Source organism: Schistosoma haematobium, chromosome 7, assembly GCF_000699445.3.
Source record: "Schistosoma haematobium chromosome 7, whole genome shotgun sequence".
Taxonomy (NCBI): domain Eukaryota; kingdom Metazoa; phylum Platyhelminthes; class Trematoda; order Strigeidida; family Schistosomatidae; genus Schistosoma; species Schistosoma haematobium.
In genome coordinates, this window is record NC_067202.1 from 953772 (window position 1) to 974907 (window position 21136).

General features: G+C 36.2%; 1 protein-coding gene across 2 annotated transcripts in view; it reads right to left on the reverse strand.

Moving 5' to 3' along the window:
* PI4KB_1 (Phosphatidylinositol 4-kinase beta) overlaps positions 1-21136 on the reverse strand; it is a 53594-nt gene that overhangs the window by 16368 nt on the left and 16090 nt on the right. Inside the window, exons 1-6 of one of the 2 annotated variants that reach the window (XM_051217758.1) lie at positions 19209-19599; positions 16368-17040; positions 13400-13536; positions 6772-6915; positions 3258-3656; positions 1887-2069 (exon numbers count right to left, since the gene is read on the reverse strand). In XM_051217758.1, the coding sequence (XP_051064182.1) occupies positions 1887-2069; positions 3258-3656; positions 6772-6915; positions 13400-13536; positions 16368-16947 (1443 nt within the window). In that variant the 5' untranslated portion in view covers positions 16948-17040; positions 19209-19599. Of the gene's footprint in view, positions 1-1886; positions 2070-3257; positions 3657-6771; positions 6916-13399; positions 13537-16367; positions 17041-19208; positions 19600-21136 lie in introns of those variants that run through there. The other variant, XM_051217757.1, reaches the window with a different exon arrangement.

Genomic DNA, 21136 nt, shown 5'->3' on the forward strand with positions numbered 1-21136 from the left:
ATATGTATACACCATAACTTAGTCGTAAGTGATAGGAAAAAGAGACAATGAGGGAAAAAATAACCAAAGTATCTGCTCTTTGTGTTCCCCCAAATTATAGTCTCCTGAATTCTCCTAGTCCCTTTCTTTCTTCTATTTCCAAATTTATTTCACTGGATTATACTCCTTGGAAAGCATCTTCAAACCTTAATCTTTCCGATTACTGCTTATACTCTTACCGCCTCTACCACTACGGGATTTGAGTCGACACTTGTATCTCCGTGCTTATTTGGTGTAGCAACTCGAACTGATGTACGTACGTACGAAGTTCCACGTTGTTACTGACTGACTAATTATTATATAATAAAAATATGAAGAACGATTATCCTTATTATTAGTATAGGGTTGTGGAGATGATCATGTTTTTGATTGAGATCATAAACCGGTTGATGTTAGACCATCAATGAAAACCTGGAAGCACTGAACGACCGTTTCATCCTATTGTGTGACTCCTCGGCAGTGCGCATCCACGATTCCGCTCGCTGGATTTGAACCCAGGACCTTCGGTTTTGTGCGTGATGCTTAACCTCCGGACCACAGAACCGGCATCCAACGGTGTAAATGTCTAACTTTAATCAATCTACAAAATTGCACGACCATCTTTCACTGTACTGAGGTAGATACCTGTTTCTACCTGAAATGGATTCGCTCCACTGGTCACGAATTCTCACTAGAACTCCGAGAATTCCATCACGAAGCTAGTCACTAGTGAGCACAAAAATCTTGAAAGTTCAATGTTTCTTGTATCATAATCAATATGTTAGAAGACAAATTAGTAGTTAGTAACACCTAAAATCTCGTGATCTAATAAGAAGTTTAAGATCAATAACGAGAAGAAATTTAGATGAACTTAGAAAGAAGTAGCAATAAATTTATTAATTGATTTTCAATCATAAAAATCAATCAATAATGAGATCAAAATATAAAACTGTCCTTATACTATTAGAAACTATGAACCCGGGAAATGACGATGGCTGATATCAGTACTCCAGTTTATCAACCAGTATAGGAGTTGAATTATTGTATGTGATTACAATTGAGGACTACAGTAAGTTCTAATTTTAAACGATTAAGAATCATTGGTTCATTTTTTTATTGTTTGTTTGATTCATCCCAATGATGTTTAGAATCGAATTGGCATATGTGAATCCTGTACGGATTGTCTCGATATTGCTTTAAGTCACAAATATTATAAGCAAAGATGATTGGTGGCTAGCAGTGGAATTAAAGACGCGCATTTCGTCCCATTTAGGGCTCGTCAGTTGGATGTATCTGCATCCCACAGTTAACGACCACTTCGGGACTCGTACTCAATACCTTTCGCTTCAAACACCATAGCATTATCTATCAAGCTACTGTACAAACTAGTGGTTACATGAACTCAGTAGCTAAATGAATAAGGCGATGATGTTTGAAGTGTATGATTCCGCCACATTGTGCAAGGCTACTTCTTCATGAGGGACCTAGAAATGAAATGGGACTAAGTGTGGATTTTGACAACCTGTGAGTGTAACCGCGGAGCAGCAGGGACAATCGCTTGAGGTCGGATATGTACGACCTATTTTGCGAGTATCTTTTTGAGCAGACTTTACCTCACCTGAGATAGAAATCCGTATGGCAAGGTAAGGTGTGCTATTTTTACAGCCGACGTTTTTCAACTTCCTCCTTCGGTTAGCATTGTTGTAGATGTTTGTTTGATACAGTCACGGAGTTCGAAATCACCAGAAAACACATGAACTCATGATATGATTTTTCGTTTGGTAAACAATAAGACGTAAATTATTAGTCGAAGAAAAAATATAAGAAGATACGAATATATAAAACGGTTGGAATAAGATAAAACTTACTTTTAACACAGTAAGTAATTGATAAGCTAATTGTTCTTGTCTTAAATCATCACCAACTTTTACAATTGCACTGGTTAGAATCCATCCTGGTAAACTACCCCATGGTGATGTAGCACGTATACGTTCACATTTCACATGCCATGGTTCTTTTAGCACTGCTGCACTTGGATCTTCTGGATCACACTAAAAATAATATAAAAAAACTATATAAATACATAAATACGGATTTATTGTAGAGTCTGGAAGAAGAAATATATGGTAACTCAAACTACTATATCATTTCAACATGACGAGATGAAATTATCAGGATGAAAAGAAAATGAGTCGAAATAATAGCAGCAGCAGTGATATTGAGAAAGATTAAACGCTGAATATGATTGAAATCATGAAGCGATCTAAGTTAGACTACCACTGAAAACCTGGGAGCACTGGGCTACCGTTTCTCCTAGTATAAGACTTTTCAGTAGTGAGCATCCACGTTCCCGTTTGTGTGTGAGAACGAAGGTCTTAGGTATGAGTCCTGCGTGAGGGATCGTGAATATGAACTGTGGAGTCCCTGGTATGGCCGAAAATGATGACAGTTAGCTCTCCCCTATCCAAATGACCTCATATGACCAAGCGTATACAGCCACTCCCACGGAAGTAATACTCAATGTCTTCTCGCACCACGGGTGTTGCTTACGAAATTGGGAGGACGAAAGGCGAATGTCCGGCGCTTTAACCGGGTTGGTGGATATGGAGGACCCACTTAGGGGAGTTGGAAAACCATGATTACAAACCAATGGAGCACATGGGTTCCAAGATTCTGAGGAAACAAATGGCGTATGAACCAATCATTGGGACTGCATCTCCAAACGTTTTTCCACTACCTTGTGGATCAGACCTTTAGGTTGAAGGCTCCGGGTGTGGTCCTCTAAGAAAACCACATGCTTCGGTTTGGGCACCCAGGTAGTATTCCAGCCCTCACACAAATCGAATGATTTATGTGGCCCATATCTTACTTACTTACTTACGCCAGTTACCACTCGTGGAGGAGCATAGGTCACTCACTAGCGTTCTCCACCGAATTCTGCCCTGGAAAATCCTTTCCAGACGTTTTCAAGTTCTATTCATCCTATTGATATCTGTTTCTAATTCCAGACTCAATAGGTTACTCGTTCTTGTTTATTTCCTTCTCTCTTCAGGATTCCAAGTTAGAACTTTTCTACTATACGTACTAGTCTCATATATGTCTTGATAATTTCATTGCATTGTTCTGATATCTACCAGGTCTCAGCTCATTTAAAACTCCCTGAATAACATTAGATCCAAACTTTTTTTAAATGAATTATATGATGTACATTAATAAACGGGTTATACAGATATACTTACCCTAAACGATTTATGCGGTTGAAGTTCACATTGTTCTTTAAGTCGATTACGTATTTCACCAGCTCCAATATAAATTGGAGATTTAGATCGATTAGCATTAGTTACTGTTATTGAATCAGTAGCTGTGAAAGAATCATCTTTCATTATAGTTTCATTAAGTTCAAATTGATCATGGGTACATTTAGTTGTATGCTCTTTTCTTTCATCCATTTCATCTATAGTTAAATGATAATGAGGATGTTGATGTTGATGATGATTAAATTCTATAGGATTTATTAATTCTTCACTTAAAGAAACATTAGATGATATAGAAGAGGAACGAAGACTTAATTCATCTGATGTACGTGTATTTACATTGATTTCATGATTTTCTGTTATTTCATTAGATGAAAAACAACCCTTTTCATGAATGATTTGAAAGAAACGAAAGAAAAAACACATGAATAAAGTTACGTACACACACACACACACACAATGATTGTCAATGAAAAAAAGACAATTTGTAATAAAACATAACCCAATTATGCTAGATTGTTAAAGGTAATCAACCAGAAATGTCCTATTCCCATGGATTTCGTACTGATTAGTACTTTTTAGTAAAGAGCATTTGTAATCTTGAGAGGATTTACAATTCATATGTGCTATGTTTGAAGAGATTAGGAGATCACCTAAAATTGGGGAACGAAATGAAGACTTAGTGATAAAATGATAAGATAAGCTAACTATTTCAATGCGTTTCAGCTCTGCTAACTAGAGGGGAGACGTTCAAGTTCAGAAGAGGGAAAATGTATTCCACAAGCAGCCAAAAGCACGAATAAAAACAAGTACAACTCAAGTGTATATATACAACATAAAAATGTTCTTGGGAAACGTCACAACATAGGCAGATTTCGTCCTATTTAGGACTCGTCAGTTGGATGTATCTGCATCCCATAGTTGACGACAACTTCGGGACTCAAACCCAGTACCGTTCGCTTCAAACACCAACGCATTATCTACTTAGCTACTGTACAAAGTAGTGGCTGTATGGACTCGGTAGCTAAATGAGTAACGCGATGATGTTTGAAGTGAAAGGTATTGTGTATGATTCCCGGGTTGAATATCAACTCTGGGATGGAGATACATCCAGCTGGTAATTCCCAAATAGGATGGAACATGGGTCCTGGATTTCACTGCTAGCCACTATTCATCTTTGCTTATAGTCATTGTATAAGACCATTTAGGAAAACCTAAGTTTCATTCTGAATGAAAAAAATGAACATGAAATCTTAAAGGGGATGATACTAACTCTGGGGATCGGAACATATACCGTTGAACAGTTGAAAACGTTAACATTGGACTAATCACAATAGATAGGATCTATTGATACAATGGAACGTTGGAATAAAGTTTTGAATTTACATTAAGACAATAATTAGATTAACTTTAACGGTATCGATGATTCTAGATTTGGACATTTAAATACCAAAAATTCTTACTTATTTTGGACATGAACTAGTTCTATGTTATTATAGAACATAATTGATAGAATGTCAAAGCTTTCATATTATACTAATCAATGTAATCAGGAATATCTACACAATAACAAACTTATGAATATTATAGTTGAACGTTTTAACAATGTAATGGATATCACAGCTGAAAAACAAATTGAAAACGAGAGAGAGGAAGAGAGGTTAGAACGATGTCTTATTTAATTTTGTAACCTCTCATTAATAGGTACTATTACTTTCAACACTAAGGGTGGAATCATTTACCAATAAGGAGAAGTAGGAATGATAATCCTTGTAATTGCATCTTTGTTTTTAGATCAATTGGCTTTGAATCAGTAGGTTCATGGTTCGAACCCTACTGAATATGTTTGACTAACCGTCAGCTAGTATTAATCTGAACAGAAATAGTGTGCTCTAAAGCTTAGTACATATGAACAGGAAATCGGGAAAACAAATTACAAATTAGAAGAGTAAAGTAGACAAGAATGATTATATTCATGAAAAAAGTGTGTTTAACAGGCTTTATGTGGCCTCCTAAGAATCAATTACCAAATACACGATTATATTTTTACAAAATGGAATACTACCTGTATAATCATATTGTAGTAGTCATTAGTGCAAAAAATCAACGCTAATATGTCATTAGTTAGTGTATATATAGAAGAAACTCGCTAACAAAACGAAATTGTAATCTTTAACCTAAATTCACTTGATCAGTTTGGTGAACCGACTCCACGTGGAATCATTTTACGGAGTTAAAGGATCTCGTATATCTACTATTAGATGAATTAGGCGTTCGAGATGTACCCAACGGCAATGAATGCCGTGCAATTAAACTATCTAACTTACTATTAAAAACAACTCATCACTTGAGATGTAGGTTTTCTTCATTATTTTAAAATCTTACGTAAGTAGTAGCTTTTTTATAACAACACTCAGTCAAAGTATGAAATTTTAAACTACGATTTTGCATATATACTACCATGTAGAATGACTCGGTGGCAGAAAAATGACCGAGAAAAATCTGAATGTATAACTGTGACGACGGACCACCGGTGAACTCGAGGAAGCTGTAAGAGGCTCAGAAGGAGCCCAAGATGTTCCATCCAATCACCTTTCGGAAGAATATTCTAGAATTCCTACGTGTAGCTTTCCGATTGGATAATGCTAATAGCCCCCTGTATGCGGATTGGAGGACTGTAATGATGATTTCGTTCTTATTAAAAACTATAAATACCTGACAATTTTGTACTATGATTAACACTGTTTGGAATGATATTCTTCTCATTAATCTTCTGTCTTCTTATTGCGACTTGGAAGGGTTTTGGTGTTCTAGTGTTCTGTTATACGCGGTATATCAAGAAATCAACATTCAAGATATAACAATAACATTGTTTTCGACAGAGTAAAAGGTGAGTTTTTAAGGAAGCTTTCTGATGTCCTTCAGAAGATCAGATACTCAAATGTTGGATTGGTAGCATAGATCGGTAGGCTAAGTCAGTCTGAAAAACACATGGGTATGCCATTTGGTGTCCTAGACTAACGAATGAATAACAGTGATTAGTGACAACATTATTTGTATGCGTTCAATGTCCACGATCTTCTTACTGACTACTGTTGTGTAAGCAAATAAAAAGATGACTATTTATAATAAATTTAAATTATTCAGTATAGGGTTGTGGAGAATATTGAACTCCAGTGAAATTATGAACTAATCCAAGTTAGACAACTATTAAAAGCCTAGAAGCACTAGTTGTGCAATATTGTGGATTGATTAAGGTTAGAATTGTACATCATTGGGCCCCAGTTCAGTAGTCTAGAGGTTTAGTGCTTACGTCCTGAGTTAGATTCTTATGGTGGGGTTGTGAGTGCGCATTGTTAAGTAGTCGCATACTAGAACAAAACGACCGTCCAGTGCTAATTGCTTTTTAATAGTGGTCTAACTTAGATAGTTTTGTGATTTCAATTGACTTATTCAATTTGAACAATGCAGAAAGTGCATTTATTTAACAAATACTTACTGTATGTGAATTAGGATTCCATGGATAAACAGCAGATAATGAATTGGAACTTTTTGAACTGGCTGCTGTTATCGGTCGACTTGGTAAAGAAATAATTGATGGATCATCACAGCACAATATTTCCACATAGATTAAAAATGGTGCCTATATTTGTAAGGAAAAGAAACGCTGGTTAAAACAAAAACAAAATAGATATAAGATGTCATACGTAGAGTCAATCGGTCATTGATCTACATTGTATAAGTAAGAAGTTGTTGTGTTGTGCCTTTCTGTTACTGTTTATTTACAACGGACCTGTTAATCAATTCTTTTTCGTTTATAATCTAGTTGTATGTAGATTGTATGTTTCCTATTTCTGCTAATGTGTAATTAAGTAATTAGCCTATACTACCATTACATGAATTTTAGACTGAACTACGTGCCTAAACCGAGGCAGGTGGGTTCCTTAGGGGGCCATACCCGGAGCCACCGACCCAAAGGTCTAATCCACAAGGGAGTGGAGCAACGTCACCAAATGCAGTCCCATGGTAGCCGGTGAACAACGATGGGTTCATACACCATTTGTTCCTTCAGGATACTGGAGCCCATGTGCACCATCGGTTTTTAATCAGGATATTCCAACTCCCTTAAGTGGATCCTCCATATCCACTAACCCGGTTAGTGTGCCGGACATTCGCCTTTCGTCTTCTTAACTTCGTGAACAACATCCGTGGTGCGAGAAGGCAATGAGTAGTACTTCCCTGGCAGAGGCTATATACGCGTGGCCATGTGAGAGCATTTCGAGAGGGAGAGCGGACTCTCCTCACTCTCGGCCGTACCAGGGCATTTGATCTATTGGCTACTGTTATACGATTTGTCATTTTTAAGTTATCTCAAATCTACTAGCTACAGTCTCCTATACTCATAATCATTTTTGGTTTGATCTTGTATAACTACTATTTTTCATTTTGTGGTGTGATTCGGTCTTGTCTGTTTGTATATAAACCACATATGTCTAAAAGATATTATTCATATAATAGAAGCTGAATACTGTGTTCCGGACTGAACTGATTGGGCTAGACGAGAAACAACTATATTGAGGACCAATAAGCATTCACAGTTGACTCAAATCTGTTAGTGTTGGGTGACATATTATCGATTCCATTGCATGTGGCGTATAACTGCCTCACATTCGGGCGTGGTTGAACTGTAATAGTCAAGGTTTTCCACTAGAACTCTTGAAGTCGGTAATCAGTGAGTATATGATTATCATAAGTGTAAAGAGTTTATGAAGATTGTAGAACTGATCTGATCTGAATGAATCACAAATTAATTATTTGTACTTCATAATATTAATATGAATCTATTAAATGATACTCTAAACTAACAGATCCGAATGAATTTCAACTTATGTCACCTATGGTGAAGGTGAGATATGCGTCTCTCAATTAAGGGACGAATATACTAAGCGGCAGTTCGTTCTGTTTTTATTTACGGCAGCGAAACATGGCCATTAAGAGTAAACGATATTCGTAAGCTAGTAGTATCTGACCACAAATGCCTTAGAAATATTGCTCGCATCTGCTGGGATCACCGGGTAAGTAACAATGAGGTTAGATGCAGGGTATTAGGGAATGATGGTAAATCAGTTAATGGCACTGTGAATTTTCATCGACGTCGTACGTACGCGTGATGTATAATTGGTAATACGGTTACTCTAGCACTTCATATGGTCACTCACCGATACGTCAAACCAAAACGTGGCATCAGTGCTTGAAGTCACTAAATTCTGGTGTAAGCCATGTCGGTAGATGCAAACTAGTTGGTTGGGGTCCGCGTGACTATCGTAACCAATGGTTAGAGACTCTTGGTGACATGGCTCAGGATCGATCACAATGGCGTAGGTGTATACACTCTCTGTCTTCCCTTAAACTAAGAGATTAAAATCGCTTCATATGTTTCTTTCTACAAACTAACTCTTTCTTCCTTATAGACAATCGTTCATTCATGTATTACCACCACTGAATTAACTACTTCTATGAATTCGGTGTTCATCTTGTTGTGCTAATGAGATAATGACAACATGGACCGATGCACATGTGCCTAGTCCTACGTTGTAACTGACTGACTGAAATTTCAACCATACGAAAAACACCATTTTTATTAGTATCAATATATCCTATTCTTTTGGGTTCTTTTTGTTTTTTGATTACATAGATTACGTAATATGAACTTTACAAAATGAATATAAAAGATGTATGTGCGTAACATACATGTAAATAATCCTGTTATACCCATTATACCCATATACAAACACGTACATTCACAAAAAGTAAAACAATGGTAAACAGATAATTACAAAATTGAGAACATTAGAATGATGAGAATATATGGAATGATTTATAATAATAATAAACAAAGATGGATAGTAACTAGTAGTGGAATCCAGGATGCGCGTTTCATCCTATTTGAGACTTGTCAGTTGGATGAACCTGAATCTCAGAGTTGATGTTCACTTCGAGACTTGAACTGTTCGCTTCAAACGCCATTGCATTATCCACTTAGCTACTGAGTTCTGATAGGAACTTTCTTGTGCGATAGGGTCATTTTGTAGATTCATTTTGTATCGTTTGTTCGAATCTTCTCATTGATGTTTAGGACTGCAATTGATCAGTCTCTTATTGGCATATGTGCATACTGTGTGTATTGTCTTAATTCACAAGAATTACAAGCGGTACTGGGTTCAAGTCCCGAAAAGAATATCAACTTTGAGATGAGGGTAAATTTAGATGATCAGTCCCAAATAGGATGAAACGTGCATACTGGATTCAACCGTTTGCCACTATTCATCTTTGCTTATAACGCTTATGAATTAGGGCAATATTGAGGCAATGCGCACTGTATGTACATTTGCCAATAAGAGAGACTGATCAATTGCAGTCCTAAACATCAATGGGAAGATTTAAGTAAACAATATCAAGTGAATTTGATTTACAATAATGATGGTGTACTCAATAGTAGTTAGTACCTTAATGTGGTGGTCATAGGTTTGTAAATCTTGATGATTAAAACACTAGTTTCTTCACATCCAACCTTGTCAGGCAGATCAATTGAAGAGTGATAAGACTAAAAGTCATGAACTTAAGATCTAACGGAGGAACGTTATAGTTGACTATACTGGAGTATGGTGATAGTAAAATATTCCTTTCAAACAACCAGCATCTGCAGACGTTTTGTCTTCTCATGATGGAAGAGGGTCAGGAAGTATTGATACTAAAAAATATCACATCTCATCTTATCACATGAATTTTTGTAGTCGGCAGCAAGGCCTTAAAACTACTGAGCTAGTACATCTAATATTACACACAGAAAAGTCTGTGTGTGGACATCCTTTGGGATCTGTGTTATATCTCCCTAGATGTCAAGAACAGTGCTAATTTAATTTCCCTTTTAGGGATACTACGGATAAGAAATATCCTTCCAAAATGTGAGCGACGAGGCAGTAACTTTCATTTCCAAACCTTAAATAGCACTTACGATCTCCTTGAGTAATAATGTGATAATTATAGCGGTAAATTCTTATTTTTCAACCACTATTATGTCACAAGTTTAAAACAAACATCCCTGTCGGGTTATTAATATGAGTGGATTTGAACATAATTCTGGTTAAACAAGTAGTTTGAACAGGAAGACAAAAATGAACGGGTCTACGTTAGACCACCATTGAAAACGTGGAAGCACCATATGGCCATTTCATCCTAGTATACGACACCTTATCAGTGCACATCCACGACTTTATACAAGGAAATTGAACCGAGAACCTTCAGCTTCGCGTGTGAACGGGATCGTGGATGAGCACAACTGAGGAATCACATACTGATGCGAAACGCCCCTTCAGCTCTTCCAGATTTTTTAATGGTAGTCCAACTTAGTTCGGTTCATGGTTTCAATGAAACTCAACAATCTCTACAACTTCTTACTGACAAAAAGACATCATTTATCCTTCAAATGTGAGTGTGATGATCATACCAATCTGTATCATCCGCTTTCCTGACGCGTACACATACTAGTGCAAATGGTTCTCGGAATTAAAAATCAATAAACCATGACATAAACAACTCAGTAACACGCACGTAAATAAACAATACACACAAGCAGACACAGGGATAAACACATGCACAAACAAGAAAACAACGATCGATTAAAATGGTAGCGTAACCTTAGGTGCAATAAAATTGGTAAACACTTCAAGGAATTTGCAAATAGTAGTCAGTAGGAGTTCTTAAGAGATAAATAGTTTTATTTTGGATTGACGAAGTGAAATGAGTTGTAGAATATGCACATAGTTCTCTTTTAATTAACTTAAAATAAAGAACAACGACAGTAATCCAATCAGAGTTATGGTGCTTTTGCTGTCAACTATTAATATTGCTAGGTTCGTGTAAACTTTCTCTGATGTGGTTCATACCTGGACAGATCGCATATTGTTTTGGGGACACAAGGTAAGTGAATGATTCAAGAGAGGGAAGTCTATTTTACGTAATTGAATTGCTCGTTCCATCAAGACCACACAAGTCTCTGCCGACGTCACTCTAGACACATTTTATCACCACATAGGCACATCAGTTAGGCATTAAGAATGTGTACAGTGATTAAATCTGACCAGAATTGGTGGGATCTGAAAGCTACTGCTTCTTGTTAATTCACGTTACTGAGGAAATTCCAGCAATTCAGTAAATCATCATTAATGTAGAACCCAGAAAAGATTTATGTTGACCTAGGTCGGCATACTACATCAGTACGAGATGAGTACAGCAGAATGAATACCAAAACAGACAGAAAGAGTGTAGAAGCAATGGTAATAATAAAGACTGAACACTAAGAATATGGCTTGAAAATACATAGTTGGAAGGTAGGTATGAATGAATACTGGAATTTAAGATTTAGAGGAAGATAAAGTGATTATCCTTGTGCCTTTGTGAATGATTCCGCATGATGACAACTGAAGTTTTTACCTACTGATCGCAGCTATCAAACGGATCCTGACGAGCAAATATGGGTCTACTAATACGTATCAGGATATTAACCAATGAATTCATGGACTGATAATATATCTTGGTTTGGCAACCCCTAGCTATTCTTAAACCTATTCCTGCATCAGTAAACATCCTCGACCGAGATAAACAGCGTTTGGGTATATGTGACGCACGTCTTGACCACGTCATTTGGAGGAGATTCACAACCTCATCAACCGATTTGCCATCATTGTCTAATATCTTATCCCTAACGCCAACATTATTCAGTCGGTTGTTTGATGAGACGTGAGCAATGCTTCGAAGACACCTATGATCATAATTGTGGAGCCTACGCATGTCTCTCACATTCATAAGCTATGTTTCGTAGCCAGCGAACTTTTGCACAGCCTACAAGCATTTTAGCAGGCCAATGGTCATCAAGATCTGAAGAAGGATGGACAAAAATATTCTTTCGATTGTAGGCTTTTCTTCAATATTCTTAAAACTCTTTGACTGTAAAGTTATTCACTAATCTATTGATAGACAGGATAACATATTGAATTTTATGCTAAAATCCAACACAGTCATTATCGTGTATATGAATACTTTGACAGTCATTTTATTTATTTGTTTAAACACATAAACATTGGTACAAGGAGGCACCAGATATACATATGTGCCACACAAGTCACTTGATTTGTGTGTGCGAACAAATAGCGTACTAACTAATTGTTGGTCACCGACTACTATAGGAATGCATCTTCTAACATTTCTCCACTGCCGTATAGATTGAACCTTTGGGTCAAAGGCTTGAGGAGTGGTCCCCTAAGAAAATCACCTGCTTCAGTTTAGGCAGCTCTCACACAAATTGAATGATTTGTGTGGTGCATATTATATTTGATGTCTCCTTATACCAATTTTTATATGTTTAAATAAACAAGCATCTGGATAAGGAGTGACAAGATAAATGAAACATATTCATGAATCCTTTAATCTGAATCAAAGTTTATAACAATGTTTGATTGATCTAACATTTCTCTATGAGTTAGTCAGTCAGTCAGCTACAACGTAGGACTAGGCACATATGTGCATCGGTCCATGTTGTCATTATCTCATTAGCACAACAAGATGAACACCGAATTCATAGAAGTAGTTAATTCAGTGGTGGTAATACATGAATGAACGATTGTCTATAAGGAAGAAAGAGTTAGTTTGTAGAAAGAAACATATGAAGCGATTTTAATCTCTTAGTTTAAGGGAAGACAGAGAGTGTATACACCTACGCCATTGTGATCGATCCTGAGCCATGTCACCAAGAGTCTCTAACCATTGGTTACGATAGTCACGCGGACCCCAACCAACTAGTTTGCATCTACCGACATGGCTTACACCAGAATTTAGTGACTTCAAGCACTGATGCCACGTTTTGCTTTGGCCGCCCCTAACTTTCTTCCAACCATCCCCTATACCGGTTAGCATTGCACGTCATGAAACCTTACACAGAACCTCAGTATGAAAATTTCACTATGAACGGATGATCTTACAAAAGAAAACCAAAATTGAAATTATTTAATGTAGAGATATCAAAAAAATAAGGAATAGGATCACTCAGATCATATACATAGTTGACTTACTTTATCCTTAGAATTTAAACATACCGCAGCAGTTGGTGGAATACGTAGCACAATATGACCAGCTTTATTTACTGGTAACCATACACGTGCAGGTAAATGAAGATTTAAATTTGCTAATTCTGCCTGTAAATAAGCAGCTGTAATTTGTTTGAAACAAAATGCATAAGAAACAAAAGAAGAAAGAAAAACGATAACATTGTGTTACTATGTTATTGGATTAAATTATATCTAAATCAGTTTGTTATTCTATTATCGATCGATCATAATCAATGTAGAACTTCCTGCTTCGGCCTGGGCACTCGGGCAGTATCCCATCCATCACAAATCGAATGATTTATGTGGCGCATATCTACTTGGTGCCTCCTTGTACCAATGTTTATGTGTTTAAATAAATAAATAGAACATGGCAGATGTATAAATCACTTCAAGTTGTCATATCACACATTAGCATAGTAAGGTGAAATTGTCAGGGCTATTCATAATTCAAAACCTTCCTCGCTTTTCATTGGTCATCGAATTGATTCTAAATTTATCCTATTATTTTCTATCAATTCCCAAAATTCAGTTCAATTTCCGAATGTTAAACCTCGCAAGCACATTTAAGATTTTGGGATTTCTGGTTGACATACGATAAATTCTATAAACGAACGGTTGAGGATCCTTCTAATAAATCGTAACTAATAGGCACTCGAACAGACCGGATACCTGTATCACGCAACAACACTTTAACGTTAATAATTTACACGATGGCAGAGAAGAGAGGACTTTCAATCTTACTCTATATTTCGTACAGATGTCAAACGTGAAACAGAACAACCCCGTTTTTATAGTATCATGCAATGACCCTGGGCACACGTAACAGGGTTACAAAAACAAAGACTATAACAACTAATCAGTTGATACCGAATGTTATTGATAACATGTGAATTAGGAAAATGTTATCGAGGTTATCTCCTCAAGAAAGAACTAACATGTAATAACAAAAACGCTTTATCTCTTCTCAACATTATTGGTATTTTTAACATGAGGTTGTGGAGATTGTTGAATTTCATTGAAATCATGAGCCGATCAAAGTCAGACCACCGCTGAAAACCTGGGAGCATTGGGACTTCTCAGCAGTGTGCTTTCCAAGTCTACTGACCCGATATAGTCATGTCGATACATGTCTTCTAGAAAATGACACTCATCAAATTTCAGTTCTGAACGTTAACAACGGGATAACTCAAACCCTGTTTGATGATAACGTAAATACAATACCCATTCAACAGGCTAGTAGTAGGTGATTGTGAAATTCGTTGGCAATTGAAGTAAAATATACTAGGTCAGAACATCAATACTTGGATTCTAGCATACGCAACTGAAAAGTCTCAAACAAGATGAAACGTATGTCTTTAATTATGCTTCTATCTATAATCCATTTATTCTATCTTTATTTAATACATTGAGTCAATCAGAAATCGACTAAATGGTAAGGTACACACAACTGACCAACACTATTATTATTGTAGGTATCATTACCAAGGTTTAACTTCATAATTTCAAATAAATTGAGCATTGGGTAGATTGTTATAAAGAAAAATAATATATTTATAGATATCCCAATGAGTAGAAAAATTACAAGTTCTGACGTTTTGTAACTCAGTTTAAGCCACTTCTCCAGAGAATATATAACCGAATTAAACTAAAACTTGAGTTTTTATGCCGAGGGTGGAGAGAGTCAGCTCTTCCTCTCGAAATGCTCTCATATGGCCACGTGTATTGATCGATCTCTTAGCATATGTGCATTCTGTGCAGATTGTTTCAATATTACCTTAAGTGGATAACACGAGAGCGCTTAAAGCGAACGGTACTGGGTTCGAATCTCGGGATAAATATCAACCCTAAGATGCAGGTGAATCCAGCTGACGATTCCAAATAGAACGAAATGCGCATCCTGGATTCCACTGCTAGCCACCATTCATCTTTGCTTATAATGCTTGTGAATTGAGGCAATATTGAGGTTGTATGTGCATAACAGCAATAAACATTTACCGCTACCCGTTCATTGAGATGAGACGACAAATTACCCACCTAAGTGGTTTGCCTTTACTCACCAACTTGGATGTTAAAAACATCTAGTACGATTACTATATCTGAGCGCCTGGCTTTCTAGAGGTCATAAAGCTTCCTGTAAAACTTATTTATTCATCCATACGAGCTTCAGTGAGTGGTAGTATGGATGGAAATGACAAAAGGGTAACGATAAGCGTCAACATGTCAATGGCTTACTCCATGGAAGTTATTCCTTCGTTTAGATGACCCTCAAGTTTACACACATACGAGCCCTTATGGCACATCAGGTATCACATGCTTCGTTGTTCCACCATACGCGTGTAATCTTCTGAAATCTCCAACAGAATAAGTGAGACACACATGTTACCAAGCGTCAAATGTTACACTGCACAACCACACAACAATATAAGGTGGACTGTTTATATAGTATAATTGCAGACAGACATTTCATCTGTACCATAAGTTGTCTAAGCGAAAAGGAACAGAAGGAATACCTCCAAAAATACTTTAATTTTGTCTACAACCAACCTACTAGGACAGTATGATACCCTAAAAATAAATGGGTTTTTCAACATGATCGACTGCTCCACTCACTACAGTCAAGCTAGGCATTGAAGTAGGTGTCCTTAAGTAACATCTTTCATCTAGAGAAAAATAAATGTATCTCGGAACTATTTTGTATTGAAATTCCATTAGTCAACAACTTTAGTGAACAAGATCATATCATCTAGATACTCTGAGTTAAAAAGAGAATCCTTGAAGAGGAAAATTAATTCGTGAATAAATTCAAACGGTGAAGTAGTCATTCGGTTTTCTGTTACCCCTTGTTTCTCACATACAAACCACAGGTTTAAATCTGAAATCGATTAGTGAATGAAACAACTCAATGTATAATCAAGTTTGAAGAAACACTTACTTCTTTGCTCTTTGGGACTAATTGGTACTAATCGACGAGCTATTCTCAAAAGACCATCCACAAAATCCCATTCAGGAATTATTCTAGGGACTAGATAATTACGTAATGTTAAAGTTCGATACATAACTGATGAAGTAGTGTGATAATGTGGACAATGTGGTAAATGAAATGAATTCTCTGGTGATTGCAATTTAACACCATGATTATCATTATCATCATCGTCATCACCATGATCAACAACACCAACACCATCGCAACTACTATGTATACAACGATTAGCTGTCATATAAAGACCACTATCAAGTGGACTTGACGATTCTGTTGTGGAACTACAAGATTCCATAGTATGAGTTGGATTGTTCCTTGCTTCATTTATTGATTTTGTTTTAGTGAGTGTTATCGTTGTAAGTACTGGTACTCCTTCTAAGGATCCAAGCATTAAATCAGAAGTTATATTATTTGTAGAGTATGATGATAAGTTGCGATCAACATCATTCCTATGATTATTCTCACCACGAACAGTGGCAGTTTGATTTAAAGACGATGATGATTTAATTTGTGCAGAATTATCATCATTCATGATACATAATGATGAATTTAATTGTTGTAAATTAACTGATGAACGAGAATGTTTCGGAAGACATGATTGTGGCAGAATTTCTTTTGTAATAATCTACAAGCATTAATAGAACATGAATGAAAAAAAGACAAAATGAGTTTGGAATGAATTAATTTGGAACGAAAAATAGAAACAAAACCTCTGCGAAGCTCAAAAAAAAGAAAAACCATCTATTGAGTAGAATTTGGACGTAAGCAGAGAGGTATTGTGCAGTCCTACGGCTATAAAATATTTAAGGATGTGAAGTGTCTTCGATTCACCTTCCTGCAGTTTATCCCCCTGCCTATCGTTTGTTACCACCTCATCGGTCAGTCAATTATAAATGTTGTTCTCAATTTCTAAAGATGGTGAGTCTAATTTCGGATCGACAAAAGCAGCAAACTCTTGATTTGAGTATCAATCTGCAACTTTTATTATCACAGTCATATAATCTCAAATGTTTACTTTAAATAGCAAAGCTGATACTATTTTTCGAAAGCTGTTTGTGGGTGTCGAATTTCCAACAGAAGACAAAGAAATCGATAAAGTATGAAGGTTTTAAACTTAGGCCCATCCTATATACCGTTGGTAAATCATATGCCGAAGCACACACAAAGAGATCATCTCCATTCACGTTATATTAAAACAACGTAGTAGGATATGAAAAGTATCATTTTACGCGGCACAGATAACAGACATAGTTTATATTGATCTTCAAATTGTAATTCAAGTATCTTGATCACATGAGACAACATTAAATTATAGTTTTGTGTCGAATAGATTTTTCTGATTGTCTAGGAGATACGTTTGTAAAAAAATCACCTATAATGTACAATATACGTAACATACAGAATGATACAGAGGGTGCATCAGAAACTACCAGATGAAGAGTGTATGCGATCGGTCAAGGGATGAGACATAAACCATTGAAACATTCAACTACCTAAGGGATATAGATATATCTAGATTGTACATATATAAACAAGTATACAGTTATTTTTTTATACGTGTAGCCAATAAACTCTTCTTGCACCATCTCTCAAATCGAGTACCAGGTGTCTCTCAGACACCGTGGATCATGATACGTTAATGTGGATAAAGATTGTAACTATTTGTGATATGATTATTCTAATCACTGTTATTTAATGGGATTTGATAGATTTAGTAATGAGATTACCGTTTGTAAAGCTGTACAATACCGTGTAATTGTCCGTTTTAAGCTTTAAAAACAGTTGGAGTGAACAATAACTGAGACTAGGTGTAGTAATAACCTACTTTAGTAGAGAACAAACCAACTTCCAGCCGAAGAGGGGATTAGGAAAAGACATTTGAGGTGGATAGAACACATTGCGAAAACCATGAAACTACAACAAAAAGCAAGCCCTAATTAAGAATCCTCAATGCAAAAAGAGAAAAGGATGACCAGAAAACACATTCCACCGGGAATCGGAAGCAAGAATCAAAAGCAGAAACAACACTTGGGAAAAATTAAGAACCCAGGACAGAGCAGGTTGAAGATTCTTGGTTGTTGACCTATGCTCCACGTGTAACAGATGTAAGTAAGCGTGTATTACCCAACCGAACACAATGGTTCAAATTCGTGCATTATTTACACTTTTAATTGCGAACTCATTGAAATAACAAATGTAAATTATTGAATACCTGAAAACTAAGCAACTACTGTGAGATCTAGAACTCCTAGATTCGATCATACAATCATGATGAATCTCATACTAAGATGAAACAGATGTCTAAGATCGATTTGTAAGCTGTAAACTATGAAACATAATATAATCTGGACAAACTATTTCTTACATTAGTTATATAGCGCATTTTGGATGGATGAAAAGTAGTGTGGTCAGAAACGTTCATTTTGTCTAGTATAGGAATGATTAGTCAGCTAAATTATATGCACCTTACCACCCTAATTGTTCATATTGAAATTTGGATATGTAAAATAACCGGCTAACTTGTTCAAAAGGTACATTTTGTTTTGTTTACATATGTTATATTATAGTTATTGATCCGTGATGAGTGTATTGGTATTGTGAAGTGTGCCAACTTTAATTGATCAAATTGTCTACTGAACTTATAACATTATCTGGTTATCTATCTATCTATGTGTATGTGTGCGCAAGTTCGGTAAAAATAGTTGTACAAAAGTGTTTTTGACCCTTTTAAAACAACAATATCATTGAAAAGAAAAACAAATAGATTAAATTAAAATTGAAATAGTCACTAACATTGGAATTCAGACTGCGTGTTTCATCTTATTTCAGACACATTAATCGGATGAAACTGCATTCCAGTGTGTTATAACTCTCTCTTCTTACGGTTTTGACCCAGCTATTCCTATTGCTTAGTATTCTTGGACACCGATTCACTCGACAAGACCCCAAATCAGTACACGGTTGAACAGGAAGGAGATTATATTCCAAATAACAAGGTTAGATGGAAGCAAGAAGCAAATCAGAAGCACAATAGGGAAAAACGTCAGTATATTTATAGTTTTTACATAAGAAGATTCCAGAATATTCTCCAACTATCGACTAGTGCTGATTGGATAAGAATTAGCCAATCAGTGTGCACCAAAGCAATCATGCATTGAGCATGCTTTAATCTAGTCTATGTCCCGCTAACGCAGTGTTAATGTTCTAATGCAGAGAGACATATATATATATATATATACATATATATATATATATATATATATATATATATATATATATATATATATATTATCGTTCTCTTTTAAACGCTTAATGTGTTATTCACTGAGCTAATGAATCCATATAGCGACTAAGTTATGTAACTTTACCTAAAATTGATGAAGATATAGCACGAACAAAGAAGCCCATTATTCAAAGCGCACGTATGCCAAAAGAGACGAATCAATCACATTTCATATTGTATCAACGGAAGGATACAAACACTTACAAACTAAATAAATCAAATTTTAAACAATTGTGTTGTTATTATAAATTCCAAATTATGAAGGATTCATTTGAGGAAGTTAAAAAAAAAACCATGACTTCAATCGAATTACATACATGGGATCGAGGATCGTAAGAGAATGAATAATGCACGAACCTATTCTGCTCACTGGTTATGATGGAATAGTATCTCCTAATGTTGTTCAACTACCTGGTAGATTGGACCTTGAAATTAAAAGCTTAGCAATTATTACTTTGAAAAAACTACCTGCTTCGGTTTTAATGCACAGTGAGCATCCATAATTATTACTTGCATAGACAGATTTTACGTGAATGAATAAATAAATCTGAAATTAACAGTTAAATAGTATCACGATCTCAACATGAAAATGATTACAGACTGGTTGAGGAATCTATAATAATGGCAAAACAGTTATTTGATGCCCTCTAATCATATATATCTATTTGAACGCATAAATATTGGTACAAAGGGGCACCGAATACACATGCGTCACACAAGTCACTTGATTTGTACGTGGGCTGTGATACTGTCCAAATGTCCAGACCGAAACAGGTGGTATACTTAGGGGGCCATACCCGGAGCCTTTAAGCTGAAAGTTGATCCACAAGGTAGTGGAGCAGCGTCAGCAGATGCAGTCCCATGGTAGCCGGTGAACAACGATTGGTTCATACGCCATTTGTTCCTTCAGGATCGTGGAGCCTATCTGCACCATTGGTTTGGAATCAGGGTATTCCAACTCCCCTAAGTGGATCCTCCATATTCACTAACCCGGTTAAAGCACCGGACATTTGCTTTTCGTAAACGCCCTGTTCATGAGAAGGCAGTGAGTAGGACTTCCCTGGCAGTAATTGTATACGAATGGCTATATGAGAGCATCTAGAGAGAGAGAAAGCAGACTCTCCCCACCCTCGATCATACCAGGGCATTTGGGGGCTCTAGTCATACAATTAATGACAACGGACAATTTAAACAACCTTTGAAGTTATTTCGTTTAGTCGATTTAGTTTCGTTAACGACACCTTTAATCTAAATGTTAATAAAAATGATTGTGACAAATGAAGGAGCCCCTATATAAAAACACGGTTCTAATTCATATTGATAGTAGACGTTGGGTAACTTGAAATTATCAAGAGTATTAGGACATCAATCGCGATTATCGTGAACCATCTGGCTTTTTTTGTCTGCATTTTTACGGTATACTTCATTGATATATACA